A 15,138-nucleotide genomic window follows, 5' to 3' on the forward strand; every position below is an offset into this window, starting at 1 on the left:
CTCCGCACAAAAGGCACCCAGCCGAGAATCGAACCGGAGAATATCTTGCTATGAGGCGGCAATGCTAACCGCTACACCACCGTGGCAGTGATATTCCTCCTATATTCATTCATGACACCTTAAGCCATGTTAATCTGATTACATTCAGCTACACTGCATTCAGAATTACAAGACACCGCAGAATACTTGTTGTAATTTAAAATATTTATAAGAATACTACAAATGAAGAAACATGGGAATACAACTAAAATGTTTTTTTTTCAGAAGTGCTTCATACTTGAATTTAGAAATGCATTTTGAGAAGACCTTGATATTGCTTTTACCTTTCATTATCCACTCCTGAATCCAGTTTTCATTTATTACCGTTTTCATCAAAGCTTTAATATAATCTGGATAATGCTCTTCAGGAATAACTGCTGGATGGAAGTCTTTCATTAAAACTTCAGAATTACTTTGCTTTTGTAAACTCTGAACAGTTCTTGGTCTCTCTGTCTCAGCTTCATTGCACACTGTATCATCTAAAGGGAATAAAGAAGAAAACACCTTTTTTTACAAACAAGTTCTAAAGAAATGATCTCTGTCTATATGTACATAAAGTCCAGATTTCAGTAATGCAAGTAAGATTCACATCTGCCATCTTAAAATCAAAATGAATATCAAGTACTTATGCACAATTATATGAACTTCAACCACATTCTCAGATCAAGTATCCCCTTACTACTTTGCTGAAACCTGCTTTTTGTCCCCTTTTGTGCGCTGAAAAGCTTCACTTCAAATCTATCCCTCAATAAACAACAGCAAATAAATAAATACATTAATTAATTAATTAACTAATACATAAATACGAGGTCCCCATTGTATGAATAAACTGGAATCTTCATTCCACTATGTACTTGCCAGGTTTTTTCTTTGTTAATATTATTCTCTCACATTTCCACTATAGCCCCTTATTTGTTTACATTTTTGTGTGTCCTTCTAAAAATGTCCTGGCCTCATTGCTTGCCCAAGTACACTAATTCAGTGAAATCCATACTTCCTTTCCTTTACCTCCTCCCAATTCACCACCTTTGCACTTTCAACCATTTCCCATTATGTCCTCACTGCACTGTTTCTATTAACAGATCCAGCTGTACATTTCCTATCTGTCTGATATGAACGATTAGACTCATGCCATGTAGTCCCATCAGAGATAACTTATTTCAGCTGAATGTAATCTTTGGCACTGGGCTTGACTGCTACACTAGTGATTGGCACTCTAAGTATTGATCAGTTATTTACACTTCTGAGGTTAGTGCTAGGAAGACTGAAATTTCACATTCTTGGGTTTTCTCTTTTTTCACTGAGAAAGTCTGATGTTTTAGATAGTATATATATATATATATATATATATATATATATATATATATATATATATATGAATCACTGAGGATATGGGAGTGCCATTAACCACATGGGATGATGCATGCGGGACCTGTTCCCTACAAAAAAAAATAATATTGTTTTTGTTGATTTTATCTCAACTGTAGATTGCAGTCAGATCATTTTAATGGTTTGTGATCAATATCTTGTGAACTAATGATAGTTTCACCAAGACTATAGGAAGCCAAAACGTTGTTCTCACTGACGTTCACTTAGTTTGACAAGTCTTTTCTTGCTACTGCTTTCACCCTCTCCAGTTTTATACCACTGTCTACTTTCCATTTCTACTAGACCATTTACTTGGAATAAGTTTTTGTTTTCATCTCTTAGGTAGTTTTGGATGTGTATTTAGCACCTCATTAGCAGTGTACGTATTTTATATACTAACTTATGCAGTTTGTTATAGCATTCTGCCACATAATTCACCTTCTGCTATGTCTTTACAATTACTGCTTTCTCTTCTCACTCTCAACAACACATATAGCTGTTAACTGATGCAAATGTGCTGTATATGTGAAACATACACACACATGATTATGATCTGGTGATCAAGAGGTGAATCTCTGCATCTTGCTTAAAGCACACAATAAAAGGTTAGGATTGGTGAGCTGATCATAATTTTTTCTCATGCATGGAGCTTTATTTGCCCCATGTGCTGCCAGTTACAGAAGAAAGAGAGTGACAGAGAGAAAATGTAGGACTGCAAAGTGTTTTATTTGCTATAAATGCTGGTATAGCACTTAGCACTGACAAACAAGCAGTAGCATACCTTTCAACTTCTTTGCTGAATGGAGGGAGAGAGAATAAAAAATCAGTACCGATTGTTAAATACTGCTCTAATTCACTTTAACAAGTTAATAAAACATGTCTTGCATTAAATACAATTTCAGAACAATAAAAAGTGTTACACTTATGGCTGGTGACTGGCATTACTCACTACTGTAATCCTTACCGATATACCATAATATCTAAGAATTTTATGGGTACAGGGCAAAAACATGAGACAGAATCAGAGACAGTTGAGAGATATAGACAGGTGGTAGAAATTAAATGCTCCTCAGCAGAAAAAAAAATGCTTTAAAGGCTGATTCACAATTCATTCTGTCATACATTTTGTTATGTAAGTGTGGCAGAGTAAAGTTCTAACCACTTAACTTTTTTTTTTTTCATTCTGCCGCTGTTCTTTGCTAGCTGGGTCTTTCTGCTCTCTGTCCCTAGTATTAGACCCTGTCTTAACAGTGCTGGGGTGTTCTTAATAAACAATTTTTTATGCATCTCACACCAGGGAAGCACTAAATATGTTTATCTTTTTCCCACTTTTGGAGCATAGTTGCTGAACGTCATGTACTACATTATGGTAATAGCCAGCCAATCTATGCACATACAAATTATTATAGGGAGAAACAAAGTAACAGCTATAACATGAGAAACACCTGAAGAAGCTTGATGTAAAATGAGGTGATAATTATGCCCCCAAATGGCTGAGATTATAGCCTCTTGTCGAAAGTAATTTTGAGGGGAAGGAGCAGACACTCCTGGTAAAAATTGACCAAAGGAGAAACTCTGGCTTTAGCTGTGTATTTACTTTGGAATACAAGAAGCCTTCCTGAGGATTTAATTCTGAAGTACCAAAACATACCTATGGACTGAACTGTAACTTACGTTAGAGATCAAATACAGCTTGACTTGAGCTATACTACTTGTAAAAGATACCTAGGGACTGAGAAGCTCATTTGGGAGTCTACATATTGAACTATAATGAGAGTGACCTTAATAGTCTATGTTTTATTAGTAAGTCTGTCTTCTTATACTATAAAAATGCACTAAAATGTGAAAAAGAATTGTGTGTGTGCCTTTCTATATAGATAACTAAACAGAAAGAAGGACACACACACACACACACTCGTGTGTGTGTGTGTGTGTGTGTGTGTGTGTGTGTGTGTGTGTGTGTGTGTGTGTGTGTGTGTGTGTGCATGCTGTGAACAGCTGGTTTGTGCATACAGTGTTACCATTGTAGCACTGATTGGTTCATTAAAGTACTGTTAGCTTTTTCATTTAATAAACTGCTCTCTAACTGCATTGCAACACAATTTCAGATGGCAGAAGTTGTGCACATTACAGCTGCCACTTAATTAGGCTTGCATATTTATTCATGTATTCTGCTTCAGTTCCCATTTTGCTATATGGCTGCATATTACTTCTGCAGTTTTTGCTATGCTGTTGCCTTTGAGTTCTACATAGGCATTTAGCAAGCTTATTTTCTGTGCACTAGCCCTATGCAATAATTACTGTCTAGGATTACTGCCTATAAACATCATTCCTCAAAGATAATTTTAACAAGGAACCTTTGTCTACAAATGATGAATATATGTTTAATGGTAATGAATCAGCCATTAGCCTGTCATACTAATTGCAAAATATATCCCTTCACAAAGAAAATTAAGTTATGTGAAATAGTACAGAGAGCTAAAACTATGACTGTACCAAGATGACCTGTGTTTGATTAGTGATATTGGAACCAAAAGGACCAGGTGAGGAGGGTGAGACTGAGTGGCTGACGCTGGCTTGTACATCCTGGGGAAGGAAGGCAGTCTGGCTCTCTGCAACAGCAGTATGAAGAGCTTGGTGATCACCATGCTATAAGTGATGTGCTGTTTGGTCAGGAGGTTCCACATATAAGTGTCCTGGGGACAAGTCTGCTGCAGTGGGTAGGCTAGGGCATACTCCCTGGCATGCATCAGTGTCCTCAGTCTCTTTACTTACCTGGAACAAGGTTGGGTAGCAAATGGGAAAGGCAAAGGTGGCTCCAGCAGTCCTGCAAAGCAAGAGAAGTACAGTTGTGCAAGTTCCACTTACTTATAACATTAGATGTTCATAGAACACACACTGACTTACTGGCATATGGGTAGTAGTGCCCTGCTACCCTTAATCTGGCAGTCTATCAAAGCTCAGAACTCCTCCCACTGCCTGTCTACAAGTCAGATGGACTAATCACCTGGCAGGACCAAGACAGCCCTTCACACTTACAGACAAGACCCTCTCAGTCTTTCAGGGTCCAGCAGTAAGAGTAGATGAGAATATAAGCTTTGCAAACAGTTACTGTTCCATACCAAATGCCACACATACAACAGCAACAACAAAAACACAACAGTAACTTCAACAACCAGCTATATACACCCAATAAAAGGGAGATAGTGGGAGGGTAGTGCCAGTAAAGCAGTGAGTTCTACGAACATTAACTCTTACAGGTAACTGGAACTTCCACAACTGTACTATGTTCAACAAACACACTGCCTTACTGGCATTTGGGTAGATTCCAAAAGCTTACCCAACCTGGATGGAGTAAGGATAAGAGTCCAGCAGCCCTTGGAGAATGGTCTTCATGAAGCCTGCACTGGATCTACAAAACCATCCAGTTTGTAGTGCTTCATAAAGATAAGAATGGAGGACAAAGTCGCTGCCTTTAGAATACTTCTAGATCCACTCCTTTTCAAAAATGACACTGAAGATGAAAAACCACTGGTGAAAAGTGCCTTTACCTTGCCTGGATTCACCTCACCAAGGTGAATGTGACAAAAATAATACCAGAGGACAACCACATGTGATGAATTGATTAGAGACAGGTTGACCTTTGTTTGCACCAGAAAAGGAAATATACAGCCTTTTGGCTATCCTGAAGGGCTTTGTTCTGTCAAGGTAGTCTCTGAGCTGCCTATGGAATAAAGTTACATCTATACTTTATTCTTTGGTTCTGAAAAGAACACAGGAAGATTATACGACTGATAGAAAGTGAAGACTAAAACGACTTTTGGTCAGAAAAAAGGTTAAGTCCATAACACATCCCTTTTCCTGTGGAAAATCAGGTAAGGTTGTCTCACCATGAGAGCTTGCAGCTCAGAAACTCAACTTATAGATTTCAGAGCAATAAACAAAACAATTTTCCATGTTAAAAACTTAACATCAGCATGAGATCCCACAAAGGAGGAATTTACTTGTGGGGGGGGGGTCTCATATGCAATATTGCTTTCATGAACTGTTTTAATAAAAAAGAAAAAAATGAAAGACAGGGTTCCACTGGCAGACAAGCAAAGATGGCCACTAAATTCATCTTAATGGATGGATATGGTAAGCCATCCTAAAGCAGCTTAAATCAGTATTTCAAGACCAGAGGGATATTAACCATAATGGATCCCTTGATTCCATTTATGCACTGCTTAGAAAACCTCATACATTTGTAAACATAAGATTTTTAATAGAAAGGTTTCTGGTCTCATTTAACACCAACTGCACATCCTCAAGAAACAAGTGCCAAGATAAAATCATCCAATCTGTCAATAAAAGTTTCTCCAAATGAGGGTTCACCAGTTACTCTTTAGACTGTGTGAGCAGGTCTACCGTGTGAGTAAGTCTGTGGTAATTGCTCTTGACCTACACCATAAACAGGGAGAACCAAGATTGCCTAGACCAATAGTGGCTACTACTATAATCTTTGATATTTCAGTTTGAACTTTCAGAAGTACCTTGTGAATCAGTGGAAAGGGTAGAAATGCATCCCAGGGAATAATAATGTGTGTGTGTGTGTCCTCCAAGCATGGCTGCAAAGATGTCTGGAACAGAATTCCTCCAGCAGCCTGTTTTGAAGGTGGAGAACAGATCTATGGGAAGCATTCCTCACATCTACACTAGATCCTGGAATGCTACTGCCTTGATCTTCCTCTCGTGTGGGTCTGTCCAGGATCTGCTCAGTCTGTCTGCCACAATGCCCTGCTCTGACAGGATGTATGATGCCTGAAGAAACAGAGAATACTGAAAAGCCCATTCCCAGGCTATCAGTGCCAATCAGCACAGGGTTAGACCTTGAACCCCCTAGTTTGTTGAGGCACCACATCACTATGGTTATGTCTGTAACCACCAGAAGAGGACCCGGAGTCCCAAGGTGGTGATGAACATTCAAGATATGAAACACTGCCAACATCCCCTAGATATTGATGAGCTACCATGCCTCCTTGGGCCCCCATGTGGCTAGTACTTGCAACCCAATTAACACAGCTCCCCGACTAATGTAAGATGAATCTGTCTGAACAGACTGTACTGACATCGGAGCAGAGAAATGAAGCTGTGGAATGGATACTTGGCTGATCTCTACACCACTGTAAATCTCAACTGATGAAGGGCAGCTTCAACTGGGATTCCAGGGAATGAAGATGCTGCATCAATGTTGGACATACCACTGAATTTTCATCATGCTTATAATTGTGCTATACAGTTGCTCTACTACATTTTGCACTGTTATAAAGCTTTTTTTATTGTTTCACTGCATTTATGTACTGTTTTAACTGTATTTTTCATTGCTAGACACTGTTTCATTACTCTAATTGCATGCTTACTGAATTACTTAACTGTAAACTGCTTTTTCATACTGAAAGTTGTATTTTCTGTTTGTGAGTGCTCTATCCGAGCTTTTCTTTGCATTTTTAATTTTTTGAGGTTTCTGTGTTCTACAGCTAGGAACTGTAATAATGTGCATTACTATAATTGTCTGTTTACAGTTAAAAGCATTCTCTAGAGTCTGCTTGCTCCATGATCTGTTTAAAACTTTAATTTAGTGGCTACAGCTAGGAACTGTAATTTTCCCGAGTGTTGTGGTGTTCTTATGCTTGGTGGCTTTGCAGTTGCCAACCCATACTGTATATTTGATCTGTGACACTCCTCCCAGTCTAGTGTCATTAGTTCACTCAATCTAATAGAGAACATTTGTGAAGGCCAACCCACTCAGATTCTTAACGTTGAATTAACTTCTATTCCAGCTTTCTCCATTTTCCACTTTTACTGAAAAAAAAAATTCTAAGCTTGCTTCTCCCCTTTCCTGTGGCAGGTCTTGCCCAGATACAGATCTGTTGTGTCCAGGACTGTTTGTGAGCTCCTGAGCCCCCCCACACTTAACTAGGGTTAAAGTATTCCTGGCGCCATAAAGTCTGCTCTTCAAATTTTCCCTTGCAACTAGCCAGCTTTGTAGTTTTAGCACTCAAATCTGTTTCTTTGAACTCAGCACTTGTTCAGAACTCATTGTAAGCACTAAATAAGTTACAAATTACTACAGCACTCAACTTTCCTCACTTGTCTAGAGGAAAACAGTTTTTAGTACTTCATAAATAAGCACCTATTCAGGCATGTCTAAAGGTCAGCTCCCGGTGTTTTCTCCTGTCTACCTGATGAATCTGGGAATCTTGGGACAATGCAGCAATTGTCTCATGTAGACAGACAACCCTCTCCTCCTACCATCCAACACTACAACCTGTGAGAGATGCACTTTATAGACAAACCGGAAGCAAAGCTCTCTTCACCGAAGACTGGACTAGACAGTCAAGAGGAGAAGGTAAACACTTGCACCGCACCACACTCATCACATAGTCCCTCAAAACTTACACCACCAAAACACACACACAGAAGCACAAAACACACATCTACATTCACGGAGGCTCTCAGCAAAAATCTGCCCAAACAACTGAGACCTCCAAATCAGAAATGCAAGTAACCTCCCCCCCAACACTACCCAAATGACACATAGCCCACATACTCAGTGTGCCACTCAACTACAGCCCATAAGGCATAACGTACCCAACACTCTAGTCATAGGTGACTCTATAGTCAGGCACACTGATGTTCCACTCACTAGGCTAAACAAGGAAAAAGTTACTGTCAGCTGCCAGGATCTGCCATATAACGCACGCACTCAGGTCACTCCACAACAAGTTCAAATATGACTCTGTCATTGTCCATGTTGGTGTGAATGACCTGAGACGTACCTCCCTGGACTACATGAAAAGACACATGGAAGAGCTCTCTGATCTTGTAGCCCAGGCAGGTATGACTCTAGCCCTGAGCAGCATCCTGCCATCACCCAGAATTATACCACAGTACAAGGACAAAATGAATGACTTTAACAATTGGCTAAGCTTCTGGTGTCATTCTAAGGGAATCCAGTATCTGTTTGCCTGGGATGACATGATCGACAGACCACGCTGCTTTGCCAGAGATGGCCTGCACCTGTTGCCCTTGGGATACTGGACAAGGCACTTGCCACCCCTATAGTGCATTTTTTAGGCAAGGTTCAAATGACAAATTCACCACCGTAACAGGTACAAGCAAGCAAAATCTGAGGGTAATGCTACTCAATGCTAGAAGTCTAAACCTCAAAATGCACTCACTCGAGGCCCTCCTTAAAATGGAGAACATTGACATCTGTGCAATGACAGAGACCTGCTTCAAAGCTCCAGAGAGCACCCCTGCATTACCAGGCTATAATTCATACCACACCTTTCAGCCACCAAACCCAGACCAAAACACTAAAGGTGGAGGCGTGTCCATATTCATTAAGGATATCCACACCTCCAAGCTAGTTGCTCAGCATAATGAATCCGAGATTATCCAAGTCTAATTAACTCTCGGCAAAACCGCAATCCAGATTGTAGCTTGCTACAGACCCCCCACCATGCCCCAGGATTCCCACTCCTCTTTTCTTGACACACTGGAAAATATTAAGGTACAACCCAACACTCTAATAATGGGTGATTTCAACTATCCTACCATTAACTGGGAAAACTACTCGTGTACCAACTCCTTTGCTCAATGTTTTCTGGAAATCATCAATTCCAGTGCCTTGGATCAACTTATCCACACCCCCACAAGGGGCAGCAATATCCTAGATCTGGTCATCACCAACATGGGTGACCAGTGTTCCACACCAGAGGTCAGCTCCTTGTTGATCCGATCTGGCCACAAGCTAATCACCCTAGACATCCAAATCCCGCTCCCACCCCCCATTAGGAAAACAACCATACAATGTTTTTCCAAAGCCACCGTCACGCTTCTTAAGACAGAAGTGGCAAACTTCATGACACCCATGCAGATGGACAACAGCGGAACGACTGCTGAATCCTACACAAATGCAGTTTATAAGCACTTACACGAGTGCATGGATCATGCTATCCCTAACAGAACCAAGATGCTATCCTCCAAAAAAAAAAAAAAAAAAGCCAATCTGGAGGTCTTCTGCCATAAACAAACACTACAACAGAAGAAAGAAACTGTTGCAAAAAAGAGTAAAATCCCACGATTGGAGGAACTCCCTGGTCAGCCTCAGTAAGAAGCTGAGATCCCTCATAAAATCCTCCAAAGCTAGTTATGAAAACAAAATTGCCACTGATTCTAAAGACAACCACAAAGCATTCTATAGCTATGTCAAGAATCTCAATGGCAACACTCAGATCTGCTCTGAGTTACAGCACAATGACACTAAATATACAGAACCAACTGATACTGCCAACATTCTGGCAGATAGGTTCAGTGCTAACTTTACCCCCCTCTCACTCCCTAAAGGACCCATCTTTATACCGGAAGAATGCAAAGTTCTTGTAATCACGGCTGCATGGGTAAAAACCTCACTCTCCAAAGCCAAGAACACAGCATCCATGGAACCTGACAACATCCCAGGCTGCCTTCTACATGAACTACAGAATGAACTGGCACCCCAGCTAAGTACCATGTTCAATCATAGCCTCACCTCAGGCTTTGTGCCCGTTGAATGGCACACCGTGACGGTTATCCCACTCCATAAAGGAGGGGCCACAACAGACCCCTGGAACTACCGCCCCATTTGCCTGACGAGCCTGGTCTGCAAGGTCATGGAACGTATCATCATGGAACTCATAAACAAAGACATTGGAGATCTCTAAACTCTGGACCCCACACAGTTCAGGTTTGTAAAAGGCAGATTATGTCTCCTAAACCTGATAGACTTTTTTTGAAGTAGTCACCAAAGCCATAGATGAGAGTAAGGTGGTTCACACAGCCTATCTAGATCTCGCCAAGGCATTCAACACCATCCCCCACTCTGGAATTATAGATAAACTCACTAAACTAGGTATAAATCCCTATGTCACAAGATGGGTTGCCAACTGGCTTACTGACAGAACCCACACTGTGAAAATAGCAGACTCCAAATCAGACTTCAGACCAGTGACAAGTGGAGTACCACAGGGTTCAATCCTGGGTCCTCTCCTCTTTAGTATCTACTTCACTGAAGTACAGGCTAACACAGAAGGTCTTTGGCTAACTAAATTCACAGATGACTGCAAACTAGGAGCCATAATCAAAACTCCTAATGATGTGGACATCCTACAAAAGGGCCTCACTGAGACAGATGCCTGGTGTCAAAGCCATGGTCTCAAGCTCAATGCCAAAAAGTGCATTGTCATCCCCTTTCATAAAAACTCTGTAACCATGAACTACCACATAGGTGGTAGTCTGCTTAACACCGAAAGTGTGATAAGAGACCTTGGGACACAGGTGGACAGTAGTCTCTCCTTTGATAATCACATTGCCACAGTGGTCAGGAAATCCTTCTACATGGCACACCTCATCACAAAAGGTTTCTCATCCAGAAAAAAAAGAGGTCATTGTTCCCCTCTGCTCATCACTCATTAGACCCATTATAGAGTACAACACCCCTTTTGGTATGTACCTCACAAGACATCTACAACAACTGGAAAGGCCACAAAAACACCTCACAAAGAGGATTACTGGCCTCAAACAGATGCCTTATGCAGACCGACTAAAAAAACTCCAGCTTTACTCCATCGCATATCGCCTACTCAGAGGCGATCTCTGCCTAACATACAAAGCTATGTCAAACCCAGAGCTGTTGGACATGCTCCACTTAAAGAAATCCCAATCCCTCCAAGCTACACGCTTTAGGGACCTAAACCTTGTCATCACAATAAACAGAACATGCTGGAGGGATAGATTCCTGTCCCAGAGACTTCCTATACTCTGGAACAGACTACCTATTTATGTCAAACAGAGCTCCTCATTAGCACTCTTCATGAAAAATCTTGATGATTGGATGGGTAATAGAAAATTCACCCTGGGGATCACTTCTGTGGTTCTGCTTGACAGGGGCACAGGAAAATAATTTTCTTGGGTGGCGAAAGCCAGGGTACTTTTTTGGCTAGGCTTGTATAGGCCCAATGGCCAATAGCCTAGTACCTACCCATGAACCTATGCAAAGATGGGCCAGTGGTAAAATGAGAATCATGAATTCCATCAGACCAAAAATTTCTAGGAATTCTCTCACTGAGACGACATTCCACTGGGAAAATTCCAGAAACACCATCAGATATGATCGGAGTTTGGCTTCATGCAGAAAAGCCATACTCGGTTGAAGTCAATAAAACACCGCAGAAAGACAAGTCCTTGTGAGGGTGTCAAACAATGACTTTAGGATATTCAACTTGAACCCTAGATAAGAGAGTCAGGACGCGACCTTCTCTAGCAATTCCACACACCTAGATGAAGACTCTGCACAGATCAGCAAGTCGTTCAAGTACAGAAAAAAGTGAATGACTGTTGCCCATCAGTGGGCCACTACTGGAGCAAGGCATTTGGTAAACATTCATGCTGCAGTGGATAGCCCATAGGGTAATACAGAAAACTGATAGTGTGAGCCAAATGCAACAAATCTTAGATATCCCCTGAAGCAATGAGCCATGGAGATATGGAGAAAGGCATTCACCAAGACCAGGGTCACACAATGAAGCAGTGATCCAGAAACAGAGGAAGCACTGTCTGCAGGATGAGCATCATGAATTTGCGGATCTTAACAACCATATTCAAAAAGGAAATGTCCCACACAAGTCTCTATGACTGCTCTTATTAGGGAACCAAGAAAATATTAGAGAAGAATTATTTCATTCTTTCTAAAGAAGGGACCAGTTCTATGACCCCTGAGTCTAGCATTTGCTGCTGAATAGGGAATAACAAAGTCTGGTATGGCATATGAGGGGGAACCTCCCCCTGAATGGAGGTGGAAGATCGTTCCAATCCCATCTAAAACCCCTGCCGGACATGTTTGTACCCACTTGTTGGAAATCACTGACTGCCAGGCTGCCTTGTTGAGAGCTAATTCGAGAAATAAGGCACCCAATGAACTACTTGATAAAGATGAGTGCTGTACCTCAGCATAGTCATAACTTGGAAGGGAGTAACCTTTCAGGGAAAGGAACCCTTCTTGTTAGGCTTGGTGGATTTTTTGTTTTGACATTTCCTTTTACTGCCTTGGATTTTGTTCAGCTGGGACTTCTGATGGTTATGCCAATGAAAGTTATCTTCCTTAAAGGAGGAGAACAAGAGGATATGAAACATTTTCAATACTCCTTGTATCAAATTACCTCTGTCATCCAAGTGTTTAAGGAACTGATTAGCTGCTCTACCAAACATACAATCAGATTCAAGAGAAGCATTCATAATCTCATTTTTTAACTCATCAGAAAAATTCTGGAAGTGTTACCCAGCATGCATGGTAATCACCACTGACAATGCTGCATTTCTAGAATAAGTATCAGCTTCCTTCAAGACACTTTTTAGAGTATGTTTTGACACCTGAGATCCATTGGAAACAATATTTTTATCACAGAATTTTTGCTCTGCAGAAAACGATGCAGCAAGCTCACCTAAACTGTATGTGCATCTCAACACTTATCAAGTTTCTTTCCTTGAGCTTGTAACCAGTTGCCTAGTTAATCTAGAGGGACTGGGTAAAAATGGTCTTCTAACAAGCAAATGTCATTGGGGACCCAAAGCAATGTCCACAGACAAAATAGCTTGGAGGTCAGGCAAGGCCAAGCATACCTTAATTTTCTTAAACTCTTCCTTAGGCAAAGCCTCAATGAACAGAGGAGAATGACAGTCTTTCTAGAAGACATCCTCCAATACTGTGGAAAAAGGAGGAAAAAGAAAATATCTTTTTAAGTCCCTGTATCTCTTCATCATCAGAGAAACAGCTGATCAGATGCAGAAAGGTCAGAGTCCTCAGATAAAGGATGCTATTCAAAAGGAGGAGCCTTAGCAGATTGACTGGGGTGGAAGCACTGGCATCACTATAACCCAGGTATGCACCCTATAACCAACTGCCTGAGCCATGGATCTCTTCATAACCACCATCTCAGGTGGTAAACCAGTTAGAGACTGCTGTGCCCCCACTTGAAGTGTCTTAATTTGTTTTTAGCATACCGTACACAACTGGGAGAATCTCCACAGGAAAAAGTATCAATGCTGGCAACAGATTCTGCACCCCTGACTTCCCCTGTACCTAAAAGATTTGGTTCTGCCACACCTGAGAAAGGCAATGGTGCACCCATGGAGGATGTGTCTGACCACCGCGTCATGCACAGATTTTGTGAGGATTGTTAAATTTATCCAGTGATGTATTGACAGAAATGTTTTCAAGAGTGATGACACAGCTACAATGACACTGTCAATATGTGGAATGTTATAAACAGCTGAGAATCAAATACCTAAATATAAAAACAAAATGTCAAATTAAAAAATGGTGATGAGTGCTACATACCATGCAAAATAAGGCAGAACAGCCTAAAATGTATCATTCGATGATTGCAAAACACAGTGATTTAATTCTTGGAACCAGTTGTGAATTAAACAAAATTATGCAAAGAATCACTGGAAAATGTAGTAATCCTCACAAAATCCATGCTCTTAAAACTATGCAAGGGGTATGTCATCTGTCCAAAGAATATGAGCTCTGAACAGGTCACAAATTGTACTCCATTTCAAACACATCTTAAACGTGGAGTCCAGTGATATGGGGCAATATAATGATTCAGTCACTTGTTGCAGTTATATAAATATATTGCAGAAAATGGGCAACACTATCTGTCCTCTGAATTAAGAGGAACAATACACATCCTCGAAGAGATGTACAGCCTGGCAGCATATTGTATTGTCACCCAAGGACAGGAACAAGTGTGGAGATACACAAAGACACAAATTGCAAAGGGCAAACAAATACAAGGGGGCTTGACTGTTACCATAAAGTGGAAAACTTACAGCAGTAGCTTAGATATGAAGTCATAAACAGACTAGGGATGGTCAAAGAAAACTCCAAGGAAGGCAATGAACACCACAGAAGGATCAATGCTGGAAATGTACATATCACCATAAAGGTGAGACCTCGCTATGCAGTGACATTGTCAAGTATATTATATGCATGATAGAAAATATGCAAAACAAGTTACTATCAGAGTCTGCAAAGATGTAATAATCTAGACTGCCCCTCTTTGCTTATGTACCATATGACATTAGCATTGTCTGTGATGACGAAGAGGTTTCCTGGAGGTCAGAGATGATTTAGAGGTTTTAGAGCATTTATCAGGGCCATCATTTCCTTAAAGCTGATATGTTTACAATGGTTCTGAATTTTCCAGATTCCCTGCATTTTGGTACCCTTAGAAACAGCACTTCAGGCAAAGTCTGAGGCATCTGTGATCACTTTCTGATAGAGACTGGAGGGACAGAAAGGGACTCCTGAGTTGTATAAGACTAGAGTGGGTCATCAAAAAAGTCATTTATTCACAAAAGTTGAGAAATGGAATAGGAAAGTAAAGTGTCAGAGTGTTGGGCTCTACCTAATGTGAGATACCACTGGATCTTTCTTGTGTGAAATCCGGCAAGTGAAATCATAATGACATAGGAAGTTATGAAGCATAAAATTCCCAGAAATTTACTTGGAGTGGATCATGTATAAACAGACATGCTGAGGAAATTCTGATGAGTAAGTCTGCATTTGCTTTTGAGGAAAAAATATTGTCGTCAGAGAGATGTCGAGAAGGCTTCACAGAAATACAAGCGTGTGAGCTAGAACAA

The 15,138-nt window shown here is 40.7% G+C and overlaps 1 protein-coding gene across 1 annotated transcript in view; it reads right to left on the minus strand.

Moving 5' to 3' along the window:
* LOC122787923 (dynein beta chain, flagellar outer arm-like) overlaps positions 1 to 15,138 on the minus strand; it is a 5,188,001-nt gene that overhangs the window by 1,599,612 nt on the left and 3,573,251 nt on the right. Inside the window, exon 73 of the mRNA XM_044054850.1 lies at positions 324 to 518. Within this exon, the coding sequence (XP_043910785.1) occupies positions 324 to 518 (195 nt within the window). The remainder of the gene's footprint in view (positions 1 to 323; positions 519 to 15,138) is intronic.

The sequence above is a fragment of the Protopterus annectens genome, chromosome 13.part0, assembly GCF_019279795.1.
Source record: "Protopterus annectens isolate FY-2018-M chromosome 13.part0, PAN1.0, whole genome shotgun sequence".
NCBI classification, from domain to species: Eukaryota; Metazoa; Chordata; order Ceratodontiformes; family Protopteridae; genus Protopterus; species Protopterus annectens.